General features: G+C 35.3%; 3 protein-coding genes across 5 annotated transcripts; 1 reads left to right on the top strand and 2 right to left on the bottom strand.

The window, feature by feature from the left end:
* Positions 1-493: 493 nt before the first annotated feature.
* LOC145571586 (actin-97-like) lies at positions 494-4235 on the bottom strand. 3 transcript variants are annotated; one of them, XM_081630620.1, is made up of 5 exons: positions 4059-4235; positions 2648-2720; positions 2112-2505; positions 1135-1748; positions 494-914 (listed from the first exon to the last, which is right to left on the bottom strand). In XM_081630620.1, exons 2-5 carry the CDS (start codon positions 2705-2707, stop codon positions 849-851), a joined length of 1134 nt encoding a protein of 377 aa, XP_081486746.1. In that variant the 5' UTR covers positions 2708-2720; positions 4059-4235; the 3' UTR covers positions 494-848. The 3 variants fall into 3 exon arrangements, with proteins under 3 accessions (XP_081486746.1, XP_081486744.1, XP_081486745.1); XM_081630618.1 differs by having other exon boundaries at positions 495-914; positions 4063-4234; XM_081630619.1 differs by lacking the exon at positions 4059-4235 and having other exon boundaries at positions 495-914; positions 2648-2843.
* A 3702-nt stretch (positions 4236-7937) lies between these two features.
* Positions 7938-8570, bottom strand: LOC145572781 (uncharacterized). Its single transcript, XM_081631747.1, has one exon. The coding sequence runs from the start codon at positions 8568-8570 to the stop codon at positions 7938-7940; it is 633 nt and encodes a 210-aa protein (XP_081487873.1).
* Positions 8571-20059: 11489 nt separating this feature from the next.
* On the top strand, positions 20060-20722 carry LOC145572780 (uncharacterized). The gene has a single exon (XM_081631746.1). It carries the CDS (start codon positions 20060-20062, stop codon positions 20720-20722), a length of 663 nt encoding a protein of 220 aa, XP_081487872.1.
* Positions 20723-21783: the final 1061 nt, after the last annotated feature.

Below are 21783 nucleotides of genomic sequence, written 5' to 3'. Positions count from 1 at the left end.
TAATTTTGTTCGGCTTTGTTGCTTTGTTATCTAATAATTGTCGATCTGTCATGAAATAATTACTCTACTAAGTATACTGTTTCAGTCTTGTTTACATATGATGATTAAATTTTATGTTTTTGACGGGGTATCTATCGAATTGATGTAAAAACAAAAAATCAAATTGACAACACTAATCGCCTATTTTTGGCACCTTTTCCATCTTTACAAGTTGAGGTTGAGAGTACGGAGACTGAAAAGAAACAAGCTCAAAGCTGGATTACATCATACAATTATTTCTGCTTCTTTTCATAGACTTTGCCAAATTTGACGTCAACGTAAACCGATTTAATTAAGTTTGGTTTTCCCAGAATTAATTTATCTTCCAACATTGATTAGTCTATTACAATACTTCATTACATTATCCTGTCCTAGTTGTGAATATCATAGACAATTAAGGCAACTAGTAGTATATAGAGTAGAAAATCAACTGTAATAAGGCCATCAGCCCATCAAAGCTACTACGTATACAACATTGAAGTTGGCATGAATAAAACATGAAATTAATGTAACAAGAAAAATGGGTAATTGTTAATATATCACAGATTACTCTTGATTATAATCAACAAGAAAATCAACTAAACAAAATAAAATAATGAACAAATTAAATTTGTTAACTTTTTTTTTTTTTGGTTCTTCCTCTGGCCGGACTTTGAAGGCCAAGTCTCAACAACAATGACGATAAACTTGGGAATATGATAACTTCAAAATAACTCGGTCATATAAAAAATATATCTTCAAGCTGTAATTTCTTTGTGCCAATGGGAAGATTATACTTCTTCCAACTCTATAATCCAACAGAAAAGAATTTAGAAGCACTTGCGGTGAACAATAGATGGACCAGATTCGTCATATTCTGCCTTTGCAATCCACATCTGTAAAACGAATCAAACACAACAGTTGATTAAACCATTAATCACATTGATTGATGCTATGTCAACAATTTAGGCCAATAGTTATAACTCCGCTTAAAAAATTAAGTTTCATGGGAACATGTTCATTTTACAACTAGTCAATTCTTGACAAGTTCAAACAAGTATATAATGAAAATAAAAATAAAAATGAAGCAGTCTTAGTTTTGAGCATTTTAATTACCTGTTGGAATGTGCTGAGAGATGCTAAGATGGACCCTCCAATCCAGACACTGTACTTCCTCTCAGGTGGAGCGACAACCTTGATCTTCATGCTGCTAGGAGCCAAAGCAGTGATTTCCTTGCTCATCCTATCAGCAATTCCGGGGAACATTGTGGTTCCTCCACTAAGAACAATGTTTCCATACAGATCTTTTCTGATATCGACATCACACTTCATGATGGAGTTGTAAGTGGTTTCGTGAATACCAGCAGCTTCCATACCAATCATGGATGGCTGGAAGAGGACTTCAGGGCATCTGAAACGCTCACCACCAATGGTGATAACCTGCCCATCAGGCAATTCATAGTTCTTCTCAACTGAAGAGCTAGTCTTGGCAGTTTCGAGCTCCTGCTCATAGTCAAGAGCAATGTAAGACAGCTTCTCCTTTATATCTCTTACAATTTCTCGCTCAGCAGAGGTGGTGAAAGAGTACCCTCTCTCAGTTAGAATCTTCATGAGGTGGTCAGTGAGATCACGTCCAGCCAAATCAAGACGCAAGATAGCGTGTGGGAGGGCATAACCCTCGTAGATGGGAACGGTGTGACTGACACCATCACCAGAATCCAAAACAATACCTGCAAATTGATATAACACCCTTGTTAAACATCAGAGATGCATTTGCATAAATGGTCTCTATGACTCTATACACCACACATCAGGTTGAAGCTAAGGATGCATCACTAGATAAGCATTATAGGACAATTCCCTCAAAACTAGAGAGCACTGTTTATTTAGGCATCTGAACACATCCTGACAGCCATATTTTCAGTCTTCCAACATTGAATTTATCAACTTTAAAAAGCTAAGCATCAGTTATCAGTTTATCACTTATAATAGCATGCAGAAATGACTCATTCTCATACCCCCAATCCCTCTCAAGCGTCAATAAGATGACCAAGTGGTTAACTTAAAGTCAAGATCATCTGTAATTCACTTACCAGTAGTACGACCACTAGCGTATAGGGAGAGAACAGCCTGGATGGCAACATACATGGCAGGAGCATTGAAAGTTTCGAACATAATTTGAGTCATCTTTTCACGATTGGCCTTTGGGTTAAGAGGTGCTTCTGTAAGCAACACTGGGTGTTCCTCAGGAGCAACTCGAAGCTCATTGTAGAAGGTATGATGCCAAATCTTTTCCATGTCATCCCAGTTGGTGACAATACCGTGCTCAATAGGGTATTTCAAAGTCAAGATACCACGCTTTGATTGGGCTTCATCTCCAACATATGCATCTTTTTGGCCCATACCAACCATGACACCAGTGTGTCGTGGTCGTCCCACAATACTAGGAAAGACAGCCCTTGGAGCATCATCTCCGGCAAATCCAGCCTAAATTTTGATATTTGCAAAAACTTAAGTTAGTCAATATGGATTCTGGCAGCACAACAGTCCACATCATTACTTCATTTCATAAAAACCATTAATTTAACTACTAATAGAAATTCTCTATTAAACGAAGCTTGTAATGTACCTTAACCATTCCAGTTCCATTGTCGCACACAAGTGGTTGAACTTCCTCTACATCAGCCATCTTATACAACTAACTGTAACAAAAGACCTCAAACCTTAGAACACACACCAAATGCCAACCAGTAAAGGGAACAAATAGCAAAACAAAAGAACTGAGCAATAGTATAAAACCATATAATACATGGAATCAACTCGAAAACATAATTTAAAGGATCAACAACATGTATAGCTTTTTCACCACTCAATGAAACAAGCAGAGTTAAACATTAAGAAAAGGCATCCATAAGTTGACATCCTAGCTAACCAAAGTGGGCTACCAAAAGATCTATGCAGTTATATCGATGGTGACGCCTTAGCTAACACAAGAAGGTTATCATAAGATCAGTGCACTTGCATATAGTCCCATCCAATCACATTGCATCATTGTAACTATTCACATCCAAATTCAGGATTTCATGTGTTTGGAGACAGTCAATACATGTGAAATTTTGACTAGTTTGATTTAATCATCCCATCAAACTTATTAGATCTTTCTTGACCCACACATTATACACCATTGCAATATGATCATCTGATGTAAAATGCAATGATATCATAAGATGTTAAATCATCGTAAACAACGGAATTATCCAATTACAAATTGATTAAAGGGATAAAATCAATTTGGTCAATGCTCTCATTGCACATCAAACTTTTGCTTCAATCTTACTACTACTACAAGTTTCTTTGACACCAAATCATGTGATTAGTATAACATAATTAGTAAATTCCATTGTTTATTGACTAGTTTTTAATAACAATTGTGCCTAATATAAAAACAATCCCAAATACACGTGTTCAGAGAAGGACATTTTGCTAAAATTGATATAATCACATCATCAAATCCTGGTGCCATTGCAAGAACAAACCAAAAAACACACAAAATGATGACAAAAACAAGTGATTAGAGTCTCAATGTCTCATATATTGGACGAATAGGACAAATCACAAATAGAATTATGGCAAGAAGTCTCCAAAACACGACATTTTGTCACCATGACCAACATTTATTAGCATTTATCAAAGCACAAATCATCACAACATGACGAATCGTAAGAGCACATATATTATAAGAGTACAAATCATCACAACATTCCGAATAAATCAAATTGACAGGAAAAAAAATTCAGATTACGACGATCAAAAAACACGATCATAGGTTATCAACCTCGTTTTACGTATGTACTGGAATTACACCAGATCGAAGCATAAACATAATTTGAGAGCATGCATTATATTTCAAAAATGGATATTACAAAAGCAATGAAACAATCATCATAATTCCTCGATCATCAATCAATAATGATATAAAAAATGAAAACAAAATTGAACTGACAATTCAGATTTGAAAATGAAGAAATGCAGTTACATACCAACCTTAGGTTATGAAGAGGAGAGAGAAAGCGGAGGTTGGAAAAGTGAAAGAAGAGTGAAATGAGAATGGGAGAGGAAGGAGGGAAGAGAAGGGGGGTTTACAAAAATAGGGAGAGATTGTGTGTTTTAAAAAAAAATCGTGGTTGTCCACTTCTTGAATTTAAAAAAAAAAAAAAAAAAACGGAATGTTAGTAATGGTTTAATTTAGAGGATGAACACCAAAAGAAGCGGTCCTTGAAGTTTTAATTTCCAGGATTTGATTTCACCACTCATTAACAGCCCAGCTGTCGGACCTGCACGTTGTCACGCTCACGGATCATGGGTCCCCATTATCAGGGGGGACGAAGGAAGAAGGGAAGATTTTTTTTTTTTATTATTATTTATGGGGGTCCAATCTTATTAATTTGGGTCGTTATTTTTTATTTGTTGGATTTGGGCTTACAACTTGGAATAATTATAATTCAGAATTTATGGATTGTTGATTTGTTTTTTACAATTTGGAGATGAAAGGTTAGAGTATCTTTGAAAAGAACATGTGTCAAAAATCATAGCTTTTTTTTTTTTTTTTTTTTTTTTTTTTTTTTTTTTTTTGCAAATGAGGAATACACCAAACAAAACAGAAAATAAACTAAACAACCAAATAATCTATCAAGGAGGAACAAGGCGAGGGAAAGCCACTCCTTGTACATCCTCACTAAGAATCCTACAAAGCTCCAAAGGAGCACTACCTAGAATAAGAAGATTATTCGATTGAGCCACTCCACGATTAGCTAGCCAATCAGCAGCACGATTTCCCTCGCGGAAAACATGGACCACCGTGACCTCCCAATCGTCCTTATTAATCAAATTGTGGCAGAGATTAATCAAGTGAGCACACTCACCGCTTCCTTGTGTATCCTTTGTTAATGCTTGAACATAGGCTAGATTGTCCAATTGAACTTGAAGTTTGCAAATTTGTAGATTCCTTGCTAGCTCCAGGCCACGTACTAAGGCCATAACTTCAGCTCTAAATGCAACACATCTGCCATAATTTGCAGAAAAACCAGAGATGAACCTGCCTTCGTGATTTCGAATGATAGCACCACCACCAGCTGCTCCAGGGGCTCCTTTGGCAGCCCCGTCTGTATTGAGTGCGTACCAGCCATAGTTAGGTCTAAGCCAAGTGACAAATTGCTCCCTTCTCACACTCGAATTGGTCTGGTTGCTGCTTGAGGGGTCATCATAAAGGCTTCGCCATGTTTCTTCAAATCTGATCTTGAGGAAAGCACCAAAGTCTACAGGAATATCTTTACCATTAGCAAAAATTCGACTATTCCTCCATCTCCATAACCACCAAATAGTTACACCAAAATAGCTTGGCCATTCTTCATGATCATCAGCATCACTCTGCTCAAGGTTAGATGTTAGCCAATCCTTTAAAGCATCTTGAAAAAAAGAAGGAGAATTGCTACGTCCACCAACTTTGCGCCATACACTTCTTGCAGCAGGACAGTCCCTCAATACGTGTAGAGTATCCTCATTAGCTCCACCACAGGTAAAGCATAAAGGGGAGGGACTGAGATTGCGCTTGAATCGATTCACATTGCCCATTAGTCTGTCATGGCAAGCAAGCCACATAAAAGCTCGAATACGTTGCTGTACTGGAGCTCGCCAAATCAGATCCCAAATCTCATCATCGAGGCTAGAATTCTGTTTTCGGATAATATGAAGAGCAGACTTGATGGTAAATCTTCCTTTTGGTGAATTGTTCCAGTACAACAGATCCTCCACCTCAGGATTCTCATTGACCTCGTGTGCTTGAATTAATTTCAGGACACCTTCTTCCAATAGATGACCAAAGACATCCCATTTCCAACCAATCCCTTTCTCCCACATTTCCTCGACTGTTGCCCCCAAAACTTCAGGTGGAACAGGTTGTATAGCCAAGTCAATTAAAGGTGTGGATGATACCCAACGATGGTCCCAAAAAAGAGTCTTAGTACCATTGCCTACTGCAACACGAATACCCTCACAAAGATGCTTTGCGTTTTCAGAGATCCCTTTCCATACATTTGACATTCCTTGGCGTGGTTCAAACATGTCTGAGTCACACCTTCCCTTACAATATTTGGCACGCAAGACACGAGACCATAAGGCATCTGGATTGGTAAGAAGCCTCCAACCCAATTTTGCTAAGAAAGCAGCATTGGCATGGTGAGCAGAATTAATGCCGAGGCCTCCCTGAGCACGAGGATTTTGAAGGGTTTCCCAGGCCACAAGGTGAATCTTTTTGCCTTCATCACTTCCACCCCAAATAAATCTTCGAGCCTTTTTGTCAATTTCTTCACAAACCGACTTCGGAATTTTTGCAGTCTGCATTGAATAATAAGCTAAGGATGAGATGGTGGATTTAGCTAAGGTGATCCTTCCTGCCAAAGACAAATATTTTGTCTTCCACCCCGACAACCTTCTATCAATCTTCTCACACAAGAAATTAAATGTTTCCCTTGTTACTCTGCTTGAAATAGTTGGCATGCCTAAGTACATGCCAAGGTCAGATGTGACTTCCATGCCCAAAGCCGAGGATATTTCATGCTGACTGTCCATGCTTATATTTTGTGAGAAATAAACTCGAGATTTAGCAAGACTTATTTTTTGACCCGAAGCTTTGCAAAATCTTGCAAGACAATCATTGATGACCGAGGCTTGATCAACAGTAGCTTCAGCAAAGAGTATTATATCATCTGCAAAAAACAGATTTGATAGAAGGGGACCATTCCGACTAGCCCGAATTGGTTTCCATCTATTGGCAATGATAGCTTCTTCAATGGTTTGGTACAATCTCTCCATGCACATGACAAAGAGGTAAGGCGATAAAGGGTCACCTTGCCTAATACCACGACTAGGGATGAAGTTAGAAGAGGGTTCTCCATTCCACAAAACTTTCATTGAAGCAGAAGAAACACACTCCATTATAACCTCCACCAATAAATAGGGAAGATTCATTTAAAGAAGGGTGTCACGAATAAAACTCCAACGTAGTCTATCGTAAGCCTTCTCGAAGTCAATTTTAATTGCCATAAGACCTTTCCCACTTTGTTTCTTCCTCATGGTGTGGACCACTTCTTGAACAATGACGATGTTGTCCGTTATCTGCCTTCCCGGGACAAAACTACCTTGAGTGTTCGAAATAAGTTTAGGTAAAATAGGCTTGATACGGTTCACAAGAACTTTGGTCACCATCTTATAAGTCACATTGCAAAGCCCGATTGGTCTAAATTGTGAGGGATTCTCCGGAGTGTCGACTTTTGGGAGGAGAACAATATGGGTGTCATTCAAGTGGTCTGGCAAGCCACGACCCTCAAGGACATCTAGCACTGTCTTATACACTTTGTTCTTTACAGTATCCCAGTTTTTCTGAAAAAACAGGGCTTAAAACCCATCTGGCCCAGGTGCTTTAAGAGACCCCATGTGTTTTATAACCTCATCAATTTCCAAAGGTGAGAACACTCGAGATAGGGAAGCCCAATCTTTGTCAGGGAGAGGAGGGAAGAAATCATTTGGAATATCAAATGGCCCCTGCTCACCATCATCAGTAAAAAGATTAGAGAAGTAATTGAAAATTCTTCCCTTAATAACATTCGAATCATGTGTCCAATTACCCTCATCATCCTTTAGAGCAACAATTTTATTTTTCCATCGACGAATTACAGTGCTCAGGTGGAAGAACGTTGTGTTACGATCTCCATTTTTAATCCACTCCACACGAGCCTTTTGATACCAATAAAGCTCTTCTTCATCCAACACTGCATCAAGCTCACGTCTTAAGGAAGCTTCCAATTTAATCAAGCCACGGTGAGGATTCGAGGACATAGACCTTTGAATTCCAGCAATACGGCCTAGTAGGGATCTCTTCTTCCTAAAGATGTTATGATAACATCTTTGTTCCATTTCTGCAACTCATCCGCCAGTTTAACCAAGGCTGGAACTAAAGGTTCAGGATTTTCCCACTGTTCCTGTAAGAAATCTTGGAATAATTCATGTGACAGCCAAGTAGCTTGGAAACGAAAAGGTTTATTTATATGTTGCAAGGGGGCAAAGCCATTGGGGCTAATAAATAGAGGGCAATGGTCCGAAGCAATTGCGGGAAGATGTTTAACACTAGCAGCATCAAATGTTAAACCCCACTCAGCGTTACAAAGTGCTCTGTCTAATCTGGCAGATTGCCAAGTTTCAGGGGTTAAGCCTCTAGCCCATGTATGTGAGGCACCAACAAACTCAATCTCAATGAGTTCCATCTCATTAATCCAATCATTAAATCTGGCTGAGCGTCTATTAGTTTCAGAACATGAACGATTTCTTTCACTTGGGAACCGAGTGTCATTGAAATCTCCAGCAATCATCCAAGGTTTATTATGAGACGAAGCAAAATTTTTTAATACATTCCACAAATCTTGCCTCTTAACAGGGTCGGGGCTAGCATATACAGCAGAAAAATACCATGGTTGACCTCCTATGCGTTTAATATCCATGGTGATATGTTGCTCATGTTTGTAAATAGGTTCCACCGAAACTAGTTATGGTTTCCAAAAAATCCACATCCCTCCACTAAAGCCTTGAGCATCGACTCAGGTGTGACCACTGTAATTCAAGATTTTCGAAATTTTCAGAGCTTGATCGCCCCCCATGTGCGTTTCTACCAAAGCAATCATATTAGGTTGGTTAACTCTGACTATTTCTTTGAGAGAAGAGATGAATGAACGGCTTCCCGCTCCTTGAACATTCCACACCATACAGCTAATTGGTGAAGAGTTTGTAGCCAAAAAATTGAGATTGTCTTCCATAAAAGAAACAGAATTTGGGTGTTCTGATACGAATGCTTGATGAATAAGACTTAAAAGACGAGTGATCTCATTGGGGAGTAACAATTTTATCACTAATTCCGGTGGCTCCGGAGTCGGCTCGATGTGAGTATCCATTCTGACTTCCAGGATGTGAGTCAGGGGGGTCGCTGTGACCATGTATGGACCGTCCATCGGCCTCCCCATACATAAGGTCTTGTCTGTTGGGACACTCAGAGTTATCACTTCGGTGGTCAAGGTTTGTTGCATCTCTGTCTCGAAGTTGGACAAGTTCATCATTGGTGAAGGGATGCTGCTTAGAGATTGGCGTTTCTGAGACAAAAGTGCTGGCTTGTGAAGCGTCCTCAATGTTTTCTTTTCCTTGCTTAGGGTTAGCTTGGGGAGAAAACACAGTATCCTTGCTAATATTTGTGTTGACTTCTTTTAAAACGTGTGCTGACTTTTGGGACTTGCCAGAAACTGAGGTATTGGTTTTTTTGCCAAAAGACTTGGGGATCGAATTTTTTGGATTCTGTTTGCCAAATTGGAAAGATTTGTGCATATCTTCAGTTACACGAGGTAATTGTGAATTATCTCCAAGATTTACCATCTCAGAATTTGGTAAATTAATATCCTCAAGGATATTCTCCACAAGATTATCTTCCTGATTAATTGCCTCTCCTTCTTGATTGAGATTATCAAGAATAGAAAATCTAGATCCTATCCCCTTAATTGCGCTTGAGGGTTGACCAGATTTCAAATTTTTTCCCGCTTTGAAAGTGGCATTTTGACCATCAGGAATAGCACCACCAGCTATGGTGGTGTTGCTATGGACTGGTGGTGCTTTGTCCTGTCTCACTGGTTTTTTCCTTACTGGCTTTTTCACTAACATCCATGATCCAAAATTTTCTAACTTCTCTGGTTTTTCCTTGATAGCATGATCAGGTACTTGTTGAGCCTGATGTATTTCATCAGATTCCATAACATCCTCACCCCCATTCAATTGTACAGATGTACATGAATCTGCAGAATGTCCCATTCTCCCACATTTATAACACACCATACGAATTCCTTCGTATTGAATCCTCCAGACTCTGCCTTTTAACCAAAATTTTGACAGCAGAGGTTGTGAGAGGTCAATCTCAATACTAAGTCTGGTGAATTGCCCCCTTTCAGCATTAGCAGTAGTTTTGTCAATGCGGAGAACTCTTCCAATTTTTGACCCAATTTTCTGTAAAAACTCAGCATCAAAGTATTCCACCGATAGGTTGGGAATACGCACCCAAGCTGTTAGAACTTTGATAGGAGATTCATCAGGAATGAAGTTTGGAATCCATTTCCTTATCGTGAGATAATTATCATCAATCATCCATGGACCTTGAGTGAGAACAAAATTATAGTCAGAGGCATTTGAAAACCTGGCAATGAAAAATTTGCAGCCAATTTCAGTCAAGACTAAATCCCCTTTGAGATTCCATTTCTTCTTCAATTTGCGCATGAGTCCCATGTAACCCACATTCCCACTGAACATCTTAATTATCAGTGAAAGTTTCCAAGGTTTGCGCATCCTGCACTTTTCTTCCTTAGTGAGAAGTATGGCAGGACATCTCTCATCTTGGAGGATTTCCTCAGGAGCAACATCATCATCGGAGACATCATCTTCATCATCGCTTAACAGGACTTCATCATTTTGCTGGGATGCGTATTGGTTCCTCATCAAATCTCTAAAAGAAATTTGTGGTACTGGCAAAGACTTTCCTGGAGCAGCAATTTCCTCATTTCTCATCACAGTATCTTGATCATTATTATTGTCATGGTTGTTATTACCAAAGATTATATGATTAATCTTTCGTTTATATTTCTTGTTGGATCGATTGAGTAAATCATGTTCCTCAGCAGAGGTAGCAGGGGAGGGAATAGGGTTTTCTTTGTTTGAGAGCATTTTTTTTTATAATTCTTATTTTAATTTTTAATACTCATTAGTCAAAAATCATAGCTTGTTCATCCCGAATTGTTTTTTTTTTAATGTTATGATATTGTGCACACCCGAATTACTGAATTAGGAAATACAAATTTTTATTTTGAATTATAATATTTGACATTCTTGTACTTGTTTGGAGAGTCCGAACCCATAACGAACAATTCCTGGAACCGCCCCTAATATATATATACACCTTACTTTCAATAGTGTCTTCTCTCTATTGGCCCAAGTGTGTTCACGAATAAATCCTTATAGGGAGAGAATCGAATGTAGAGAAAGAAAGTCCAATTATTCAAGTTTTCACTACTTCAGAACTTATAATGTGACAATTTATGCACTTGTTAATTGTACGGATTAAATTGGCCTTTTGATTTTTGATAAATGTACCCCAAGTATTTAGTTGAAGATCATTTGGTGGGTTTGTACCAAGGACATTTTAGGAAATTCACAATGAAGGGTATTTTAGGTAATTTTTCTGGAAGGAAAGCAGGCCCCATGGGGAAGGCCCAAACATATGGCTTGTATACAATTTTGCACACTTGGGTTTACTATTAGCAAAAGGCCAAAAGTAGTACATTTGTTTGAGTAATCCAATGACAAAGAAAAATCACCAACAATATATTCTACTACCTCTGTTAACTCTAGTTGCAACTTTGGGTATTATTTATGAGATATAAAATATTCTAAAGTTGCAATTAAAAGTTAAAGGATGTAGTATTATTTCTTCAATTTTTAAAATCCCATGCATTGACACAAATATAAAGTAATAATAAAACATATTGAGAAGCTAATATAGTTACTAACTTTTTATTTTTATTTTTTATTTTTTGATAAATTGAGTTACTAATTAATTATTGGTCGATTGTGAAGTTTAGTCAGACTAGAACTTAATTAGAACCTTTAATTGGTTATATATTGTCTGAGCGATCCCAAATCATAATAAATTTATAAGTTTGATCAAAATTAATTTAGAAGGGTTAATAATGTTGAATAATATTAATAAGTGAATGAAAATATAATGAGAGGTTATATATATGATGAGTTTTTCAAATAAAATAAACGCTATTACAGAAAATTAAAATTACGCCAATGAAGAGTTTTTTTTAAAGAGATTAAATAGTCCTTTTCAATAATATTATAGATAAGGTGCACTGGAAAAGTGTTCATCAGATCATGTTGTTTTATTAGAGGACCTTAACATATACTAGTATACGAGTAGTAGCGTTGGTTAGCAAAGCGCCTGGATGTAGCTACTCGACCTTCGTTCAACTATTTAATATTGTGTCTTTTTGCTTTCTATTTGGTCTTAAATAATTTAACTTGCTTTTATCTGGGAGAAAGTACATATAGTGAAATAAGAACGCATGGGTGGAAATTACAAATAAGTGGCAGATGTGAGGGAAAGACAAAAGGGTTAGAGTAATATAGGGAAGAAACAAGAAACAAAGCAGATTCTTGGCGTACTCAGATCAGAATACATCATAGAAATGTGAAGCGAAAGCCCCAAAGAATCACGATGAAGGATACCAGCAGAAAGTCACTAAGGACGTCAAAGCTGATTAAATATAATATCTTTGACAACCTACTTTTATATGGGCCATAATTAAGGAAATCAACTTATTGCCAAGATTTTAAAGGGTAATTATATAATTATAATACATTAGTATAATGTATCATCTCTTCAATTTGTAGAAAAGTTTGTAAAAAGTGAGACTATATATGTATGTTATTTTTATTTTATTTTTTTGCCGGAACATTTTCAGTTTATTATATAAAAATTTAAGCTAATATTTAATTATTAGATCAGAGATCAAACCAAACCAAATTAAATCAATTTTTTAATTTTTTTTAATTTGTGTTTATTTATTGATATAAACCTTTGAAAAAATTATGAATATTTCATATCTAAATGCAGATATTTATTAATACAATTCTAATGACATATCTCATGTAATAAGCCGTTATTATCTTGCGGAGTATATTATTAGTGAATGGCAAGACTAAACTAGATCGGATTAGAAAAATTAAGATAAAATATCGAATTAGTTGAGTTGAATTAGCTTGACTGAATGTAAGAAAATGTAAGTAATGTAGGAGAGATGAAATAAATGGTGGGGGATCTGGGTGTAAAACAGTACATGGATAAAATAATAAAAAAAGTGAACCAAAAAGTGTAAATAGTATGAGGCAAAAGGGATAAGTTAGTTGAAGGATTTGCCAAAATAAAATAAAGTAAGAACGAATCACATTATTTAGTTTTACTATAGAGAGAGCAATAATTGTAAATGATATAGACAAGATTTGATGTCAAGTCGTAAATATCGTTCCTCAAGATTAACTTTTTAATAACCAACTAACTTAGCTAGTTGATTATTCACAAATGAGAGCAAGTTGAACTTTCAGTAATAAGGGTGTATAATTTTTTTTTTTTCCCACTAGCTTAGTAGTTTTGAATAGATAATTCGTAGAAACTCCTTTACAGTTTCTCCAAGTAGAATCAAAATACTTTTTGGATGGCAATATATTTACTAGTCTATATTGGTGCATATTAGGTCAGAGGCTTGCTTGATAAGCTTATATTGTACTGCAAATCAATCGAAGATACTTTGCTTAAGTATTGAGGCTTTGGACTAATAATTAGGTTTATACTTTACTACAACTCAAAGCTCGTAATTTTTCTTGATTATCTGTCATAATAGCCATTTGTGATCTATTCATGTACATGCATGAAAAATAAATAATAGAGTAAAGTAAAATATGAAATAATAATTAAAAAAAAAAAAAAAAAAGAATCTCATAATTTATGTGGGATTGGATTATTGGAAATAATTAATAAATCACGTACATTGAATTGATTATAATGATAAGTGAATAACAACATGTTGTAAGAAAGAAAGAGTAATAAAATCATAACGTGGTCAAGGATCCATTTCCGGGTGATGTGAAACATACGCCCAATAATATATTGCTTTGCTTTTCTTAGACTAATTAGCATGTTAATCACTAATCAAGTAATCATGTACTTGATTGTATAATGTAAGCTAAGCCCCTTGAATGATTGTAGACTTTTTATTATCTAAATTGAGATAAGGTTTTATAATTAAGGTTTTATTATTTATATTCCTTTTTTTTTGTTCTTTTTTTTTTTTTTTTTTTTTTCGTGTTTTTGGTTAAATAAAACAAAGAGATACTACAAAACAAGCAGCACAACCTACTCTAAGCAGTAAACGCCTATAAGTTAGATAATCCAATACAACATAGACATTAAATAATGAAAGTACTGTACATTTTCAATAATTAAGCCAAAATATTCTTACATTTTTAATAACATGCATAATATAGACCTTCTTTAATGTGTGCCACTTTAATTAATTTACATATGTTCTCTATGTATAATGGAGTAACAGTGCATACAATCGGTTATTTCATAATCTAACATAAGATAAAAGAAAATCGATAAATAATGCGTCCAAAGTGAATATCAAGTTAAATTTTGGCATGGTCATGTGTCTCGTGCCACAATATTTGTAAGGCACAATGAGTATTCATATTGTGGCCGTGATAGTCGAGACTGTTGAAGTTATATAATAGACTTGCATGTGGTTAGATTCTTCAAGTCCTCGACTTGGGGTTATGCTCGACCTGTATACAAGTACTAAACAGATGATCTGATGAGTGAATATTTCTTATACTCTAATAATAAGATCGATGGAAGTGGAATAGAAAAATGGGGAAAGTTGTGGAGGGAGCAGAGAAGAAAAGGAGGAAAAGATGAGGGACCAAAGTGGAAAAGGTGCCGAAAATTGTTGGCACACCCTTTATGATGGTGAAATCCAAGCAATCTAATTGGGTCCCCCTTCACTTTCAACTAGTTTAGGCAACCAGCAGCTTTCATAATATTAGCGTGAATGTCAAACTTCCTTTCGTATTCGTTTTTACAATTTTATTATTTACTCCTTGATCTATTCCTTCCCTATTATTATGGCATTTTCATTAGTGGAGTATGTTACAAGGTAAGAGCATCCAAAGTTAGGCTTTTTTCTCCAGCTACTATTTCTAGTTAACTATTCTATTTTTATGGCCTTTTACCAGATGCCTTTTAACAACCCTTCACTCTTACCGTTATTTACGCGGGAATCCTAGGCTATTCCTTACATTTACCCGGGTTAATTGTGCGTGCCATTCAATTCCATCATATTACTCATACACTAGTATTTTTATTTATTTATTTATTTATTTATTTTTATCCTTTTACCTATTCTTTTTTAATTGTTTTTATTATTATTTCTCAACCTTAACACCGTCATCACTTAAAACAATACATACGTAGTTTATTGTAATCAGCCATGTAAAGTTATTCAATTAAATTATCTCAAATCGAGATACGATAAGAATGAAAAAGATATGTATGTATTATTAATCCGTATGTACAATATATACGATATAGCCCGATTAATATCACCTTTAATAATATATATATTTACCAAATTTATGATAAGATACACTTTGTCTTATCACCTCTAAAGATTGAATATCAAAAGACTTCTATACCTTAGTTAGCCGTAAACGTTATCTTAATTAATGAAGAAATTATCACATGCATGATATACATCATATCATGTAAATCATTATTTGCAAAAAATTGATGATATATAATGATAGGAAAAGTATTATTTTTAAGTTAATTGTATAATGATAAATGGTGATAATTTTATGTCCTTAGAACTCAATAGTAATAAACTATGAAAGCATTGGAAGACTTATACATTATTATTACACATAATGATCCTTCCCCTTTGAATCTATGATTGAGATGTGAATTCCATCCATTGCATATATAGTGGCTTAGTCTTTAACCACCAAACCTCAAAATCGAGTATTTTTAACACATATTAGGTGATTATTATACATTTCTTCTAAATTGAATCTTTGACTTTTTAAATCATTTACCCCATCAAAACTAATGAAAGTGCTTATTACTTCATGAATCATGATGTATTATAAACCTAATCATAACGGGGGTTGAACAAATAGATTTGCTAAAAAAACACTACACGTCAAAAGATGCAAAATTATTATTGATGTCATGTTATAGGCCAGCAAACCTTACAAATTTACAATATAGCCAATAGCCAATTTCATCTCGTTCCTCTCCACCGTTTTCCTTTTATTCCCTATAACTCCAAATTTTCAAGAATTGATTGATAATACACTCTTAGAGTCTTAATTAGGTGATTACATATTATAGTTGGTGTATTCATTAATTTCAAAAAACTTTTGATTCAACCCATTGAATTTCTTGGTGATATATTTTAATAATTCATTAGTATTTTAATGCTACATCACACCCATCCTATTTAATTTTCAAATACTTTGTAGTGTTTTGCACGTAACATCCTTAATTATGTATAAAAATAATCAAATGTTATTAGCTCGTCTATCTTACGCTAGTTTAGATGCTTAATTGACGGTGACTCACACCCGCATCTTGATTTGTGTCTATTATGATCGAGTATATCTTTCTTTCACATATTCCGTAAAAAAGATAGAATACAAGGATTGTGGAATATTATGATGATCTTCCAAGCCTAGCAATAAACACCTGACCCAAACACACCAAAAATGAACAAAAAAAAAAGATAACGGAATCTTTATTCACAACAATACCCAAACAAGAACGATAGCAAAAATAAATTTCATAATTACATAACATTACAGTAATTTCATAATTTCATTCATTAAGTTTGAAATAAAATTTTGAAGATTAAGTTAGTGTAGAAAACCACGTGTACTGATACCTCAAAGTGCGTAGAAAAGAAACGTTAGCTTAGAACCTAAAGCGATTGTGACTTGTTATATTCCCCTTCAACCCCCAAAATAAACCCAACCTCCCTCTTTCTCTCTCCTCTTTTTTTTTTTTTTTTATCTCCTACAAAAAAAACCCTGTTTCAGGCGAAAATAAGAAGAGAGAGATAATCCCCAAAAAAAACAGAGCGAATTCGAATGTGTTTTTGTTGATTATAAGGTCATGTCGTTTGCATCGGATCCTTCGCCAAAGTGGGTACTATGAATACCAAATCCCCCTCTTTCTCTCTCCTCCCTTCTTCCACATAAACAAATCATCAATTCCAATTTTTTTTTTTTTTTTTATTATTTTCAAAAAAGAAAATTAATAATTTCAAAGAAAATACATACCAAATCATGGGTAATTCAGATCATAAACAACAAGACAGGGAAAAAGAAGAAATTCTTGAAGAAGGGCATTTATGTAAATTAGAGAATGTTATCAGCAAGAAAGGAGAACCGTTTGATGAAGAAGTGAAGATGATTGAAATCGACGGTGATGATGAGGGTTACAAGACGCCGACGAAGAAGGAACACCGTATTGCGGTGGATATAAGACAGCCACCACCTGCACCAAAGAAACCTAAGGCGCAACTCATGAAACGACGTCGTCCTTCTCGTCGGACTCTCTTTCAGGTTTCTACTGCTGACATTGAATTGCTATTTCCTCTCGTTGTTAAAGAGAGTGCAAATAGTAATGATCCGGCTGCAAATATCAATAATAAAGTCAACAACTCTAATTACACCTCTTCTCCTCTTATGTCTCTTAGGTGATCAACATTATTACCTCTTCTTATTAACCCTTTTTTTTTTATTATTATTATTCATCATATTATTCCACTAGTTTTATCTAAAATCATGTATTTTGTGATGATCATCGTATAGTTTTAATATTAGCCCTTGTCTAAACTAATACCACGATTTATCTAGTACAATTTTATTAATTCAATAATTATGCATGATTATTGTTGTATTTGTTTCAATTCTTGTAATTTTGAGAATTAGTAAAGGCGGTCGTGGATCGGGTTTTTTTTTATCCGTTGGCCGTAGTCGAAACCGAGCCGTAAAACACCGTGTAGATGGAGGTGGGGTAAAAAAGTGTAGATCTGGGAAATGTACATGAATCATGTGTATTGATGTTGCTTGAGAAACAAGGGTGTAGTAATCACATTATTCATGTTCCTTTACACTTCAACATCATACCTGTTTATTCATAAGTTTTCTCTTTTTCATATCTATCTAATATCTTTATTTTTCTTTTTAATCTTTTTTCGGTTACATTAGTTTGAGTGCATAAGGGTGAAACTAATAAAGTAAAAGTGCATTTGACTTTTTGAGTTGTTGGTAATTTTTACAAACAATTATGGATTATTGGATTGGCTTAAATTGACTTTTTTTTTTTTTTTTTTCATAGTAATTGAGATACATACAAACATGCTTCCCTACTTCCTGCTGTAATTTTTATAAGCCATAAAAATAAAAGTTAGGGTAGCGTGCAATGTAGGAGATGAGGGGATATTCTTTTAGATCACATGGCAAGGAATATTATTTGTTACGAGTAGTATTAGTCAAATTTAATTTGAGGTTATTTCATTGATTGATTAGGTTAGGCATAATCCTATGATTTTATGAAGGAACTTCTAGTTGGTCGTTGATATTTTTGTAAAAAAAGGCATTAATTATATTGTAAAACTATTGAAGTATGAATAATGAAAAATTTTGGAACACTAAAAGAATATGAGTTCAGAGTTTAATGAAAATTGTTGAGGGGAAACATGGAAGCTAAGGGTCTGTTCTCATTGACTGAAGTGAGCTAAGCTGAACTGAACTTATTAATTAGTGATTTTTAACTACGGATTAGTGATCTTTGATTATTCATTATTATAGATATGTGTATATACAAATATACATATTAAAATATTTAAGAAAAATATACTATAGAATTAAAATATTTATGGAAAATATAGTAATAACATGAAACCCCAAAATATTTTAAAAACATATATTATTTAATTAAAAAATAAAATATTATTATGACAAAGATATGGGAGTCAGTTCAGTATAAAAATATATAACCATATGAACAATGAATTGTATCAATATTATTATTATTATTATTAAATGTTATTATTAATTATTATTATTATTATTATTATTATTATTATTATTATTATTGTCGTTGTTGTAATAAGAGCTTAAAAGAATGAAATTTGGCTTTATATCATTAGACATAAACTAAACTGAACTTATTAGAGTTGAACTGAACTGGAAATAAACGTATGAGAACAGGCCCTAAGTGATCGAAACTTATGTTGCAAATTGTTTGGAAATGTAAAATTTACATGGATGGAGATCGAGTATATTTTTTTTTTTTATAAAGAAAGATCAGGTAGATTTTAGTTAATGGTTAAATAAAATTATTATTTTTTCCCTTTTTTTTTAAAAAGAAATTATACTTAAGACTTAAATATTTAAATATTTAATGTTGTTAAAAAGTTAGCATAAGGTCGGTGTTGCTATACTTCGTAGGTAAAATAATCACAAATTAATTAGATCCTAGCATGATGTAAAATAAACAAAGTGAAAACTAAACAAACGAGTACACTAACATATATGATATATCAACTTCATTCATAGAATAACATGTATCAATTTCATTCATAAAAGCTATGTATACAGTCGAATTGAAGCTATTTAGCTATTACATGAAACAAAAATACGGCTAGCTTATAATTTTATTGATGGCTTGATGCTCAGAAGAAGTTATTGTAACAAAAGATGTATGTAATAATAGTATGTTTTCATCATAGTAAATTGGACCCTATTATAATAAGACTGAGTGATATGATTTTAAATCGTTTAAAAAGCAGGAGTATCAGATTTTTGGACAGGGTTTGTAGGTTTTTAAAATTGTTACGTTCATCCTTTTTTTTTTTTTTTTTTTTTGACACAAGGTTCATCCTTTTCCCTCCTTTAGTTTGTTGTTGTTTGTTCGGCCAAATTGAAGAATAAGAACATGTTAGTTACTATTGGAGATCTTAGGATATTATATTGTGATATTATTGTGAATATCTTTGTGATATATTAGGAAACATATCTTTTGAGAAGATATGATAGAATATTGTGGGGTTGTTATCCTAGCTTATATATACATGTATTGTGCCATGAAGTTGAAGTTGAAGTTGAATGAGAAATTACAGTGAATAATTTTGATGAATTGTGAACGATTGTTTAACATGGTATCAAGAGCCTAGTTAAGATCCAAATTATTTTTTTTAATCAATTTTCATAATTGATTAACGAGTGATGTGATTCTGTGAGACGATTTTTTTTTCCCCTTCTTGAGTGCTGAGCAATGACTGGAGGCGAAGGCTCCGGTGGTAACGGAGGAAAAACCAAAATTGACATGACATATCATCTAGGTTCAAGCGATGGACCCGGAAATATCATTACTCCGATTCAACTTCGGGGTGAGAACTATGATGAGTGGGGGAGGGCTATACGTACCTCGTTGAAGGCCAAGCGGAAGTATGGCTTTATTGATGGTTCGATAAAGAAGCCGACTGATGAAGACAAGCTTGAAGATTGGGCAGCGATTCATTCAATGTTGGTTGCCTGGATTTCGAATACTTTAGATACCTCGGTGAGGGCTACAATAGGTGAGTATGATGATGCTCAATTATTGTGGAATAATCTGAAAAATCGTTTTTATGTGGTGAGTGGTACCCGAATATGCCAGTTGAAGTTGTCCTTGGGAGAATGTAAGCAAGGCAAGAATGATTCGGTTGCCGTATATTTTGGCAGAATTACAAAAATCTGGGATGAATTACACACTTACCTTACGGTTCCCTCATGTTCTTGTGGAGCGTGTAAGTGTAATATTGTAGCGCAAGTGGAAAGATTGCGGCAAGAAGACTTCGTCCATCACTTCTTGATTGGGTTGGACGATGCCTATGGTTCTCTTAGGGGCCAATTGTTAGCTCAGGACCCTATCCCATCTGTTGATAAGGCTTATTAACAGCTTATGCAGGCAGAACGTTTGCGGGGAGGGGAGATAGCTACGACCATGGCTCGTGAGACTGCTATGGCGTTCAAGGTGCAACGCGACTCATCCTCCAAATCGTCTCGAGATACCTCAGACAAGCTTTGCACGCATTGTAACCGAGTTGGGCATGATGAATCGGATTGTTACCAACTAATCGGGTATCCTCCATGGTGGGGGGAACGAGGTCGTGGAGGTAGAGGCCGGGGCCGTGGAGAGCCTGGCGTAAGAAAGGGGACAACAGGGGGCCGTACAGGGGGACGAGGGAGTACAGCAGGCTCTGCCCCTGTCCGTGCAAATAAGACAGTTGGGCAGACTGCTTCCCAGCCTTCAGCAGGGGCTTCGACAGTAGATGGAGCAGCTCTTTCAGGGGTTACTCCGGCTCAAATTCAGCAGATCATTGAGCATTTGGCAAGTATGAAACCGAAACTTCAGGGTAAGGATAAAATAGATTGGATCGTTGACACCGGCGCATCCAATCATGTGACTTGTGATTTGTCCTTATTGACGAGTGTTTCTAATATTCAACATTGTCCGGTGGGTCTATCAGACGGGAAGAGTGCCAATGCTTCTAAAATTGGAACTGTGACATTGCATGGGGGATTGAAAATTGAGAACGTTCTTTTCGTACCTCAATTGAATTGCAATTTAATTTCTGCGACACAATTATGTGATGAATCTAATTGCACTTTGCAATTTACTAACAAAATTTGTGTTATACAGGACCTAACGACGAGGGAGGTGATTGGAGCGGGTGAACGAGTGGATGGACTATATTATTTCCGAGGTGTTCCGGGAGTGAAGGCTTTGAAGATAGACAGTGATCGTTCGACGGAGTTGTGGCATCAACGATTGGGGCACCCATCGGGAAAAATTCTACAATCACTTCCATTTGTGAGTAGTTCTAGTAAAAGTCTTAAAAATAAATCATGTGATGTATGCCCTCGGGCAAAGCAACATAGGAGTAGTTTTCCCAATAGCATTAATAGAGCTAGTCGTATGTTTGAACTTGTTCATGTTGATTTATGGGGACCTTA

The sequence above is a fragment of the Chenopodium album genome, chromosome 12 (assembly GCF_948465745.1).
Source record: "Chenopodium album chromosome 12, dcCheAlbu1.1, whole genome shotgun sequence".
NCBI classification, from domain to species: domain Eukaryota; kingdom Viridiplantae; phylum Streptophyta; class Magnoliopsida; order Caryophyllales; family Amaranthaceae; genus Chenopodium; species Chenopodium album.
This window is presented reverse-complemented; position numbering and strand designations above follow the sequence as displayed.

Bases quoted from the DNA above. Each gene is read 5' to 3' on its own strand.
- LOC145571586 (XM_081630620.1), bottom strand. From the start codon at position 2,707: ATGGCTGATGTAGAGGAAGTTCAACCACTTGTGTGCGACAATGGAACT. The intron at 2,506-2,647 runs GTACATTACAAG...ATCAAAATTTAG, and splicing joins ATGGAACTGGAATGGTTAAG to GCTGGATTTGCCGGAGATGA. The intron at 915-1,134 runs GTAATTAAAATG...TTCGTTTTACAG, and splicing joins CTCTCAGCACATTCCAACAG to ATGTGGATTGCAAAGGCAGA.
- LOC145572781 (XM_081631747.1), bottom strand. From the start codon at position 8,570: ATGGATATTAAACGCATAGGAGGTCAACCATGGTATTTTTCTGCTGTA.
- LOC145572780 (XM_081631746.1), top strand. From the start codon at position 20,060: ATGACTGGAGGCGAAGGCTCCGGTGGTAACGGAGGAAAAACCAAAATT.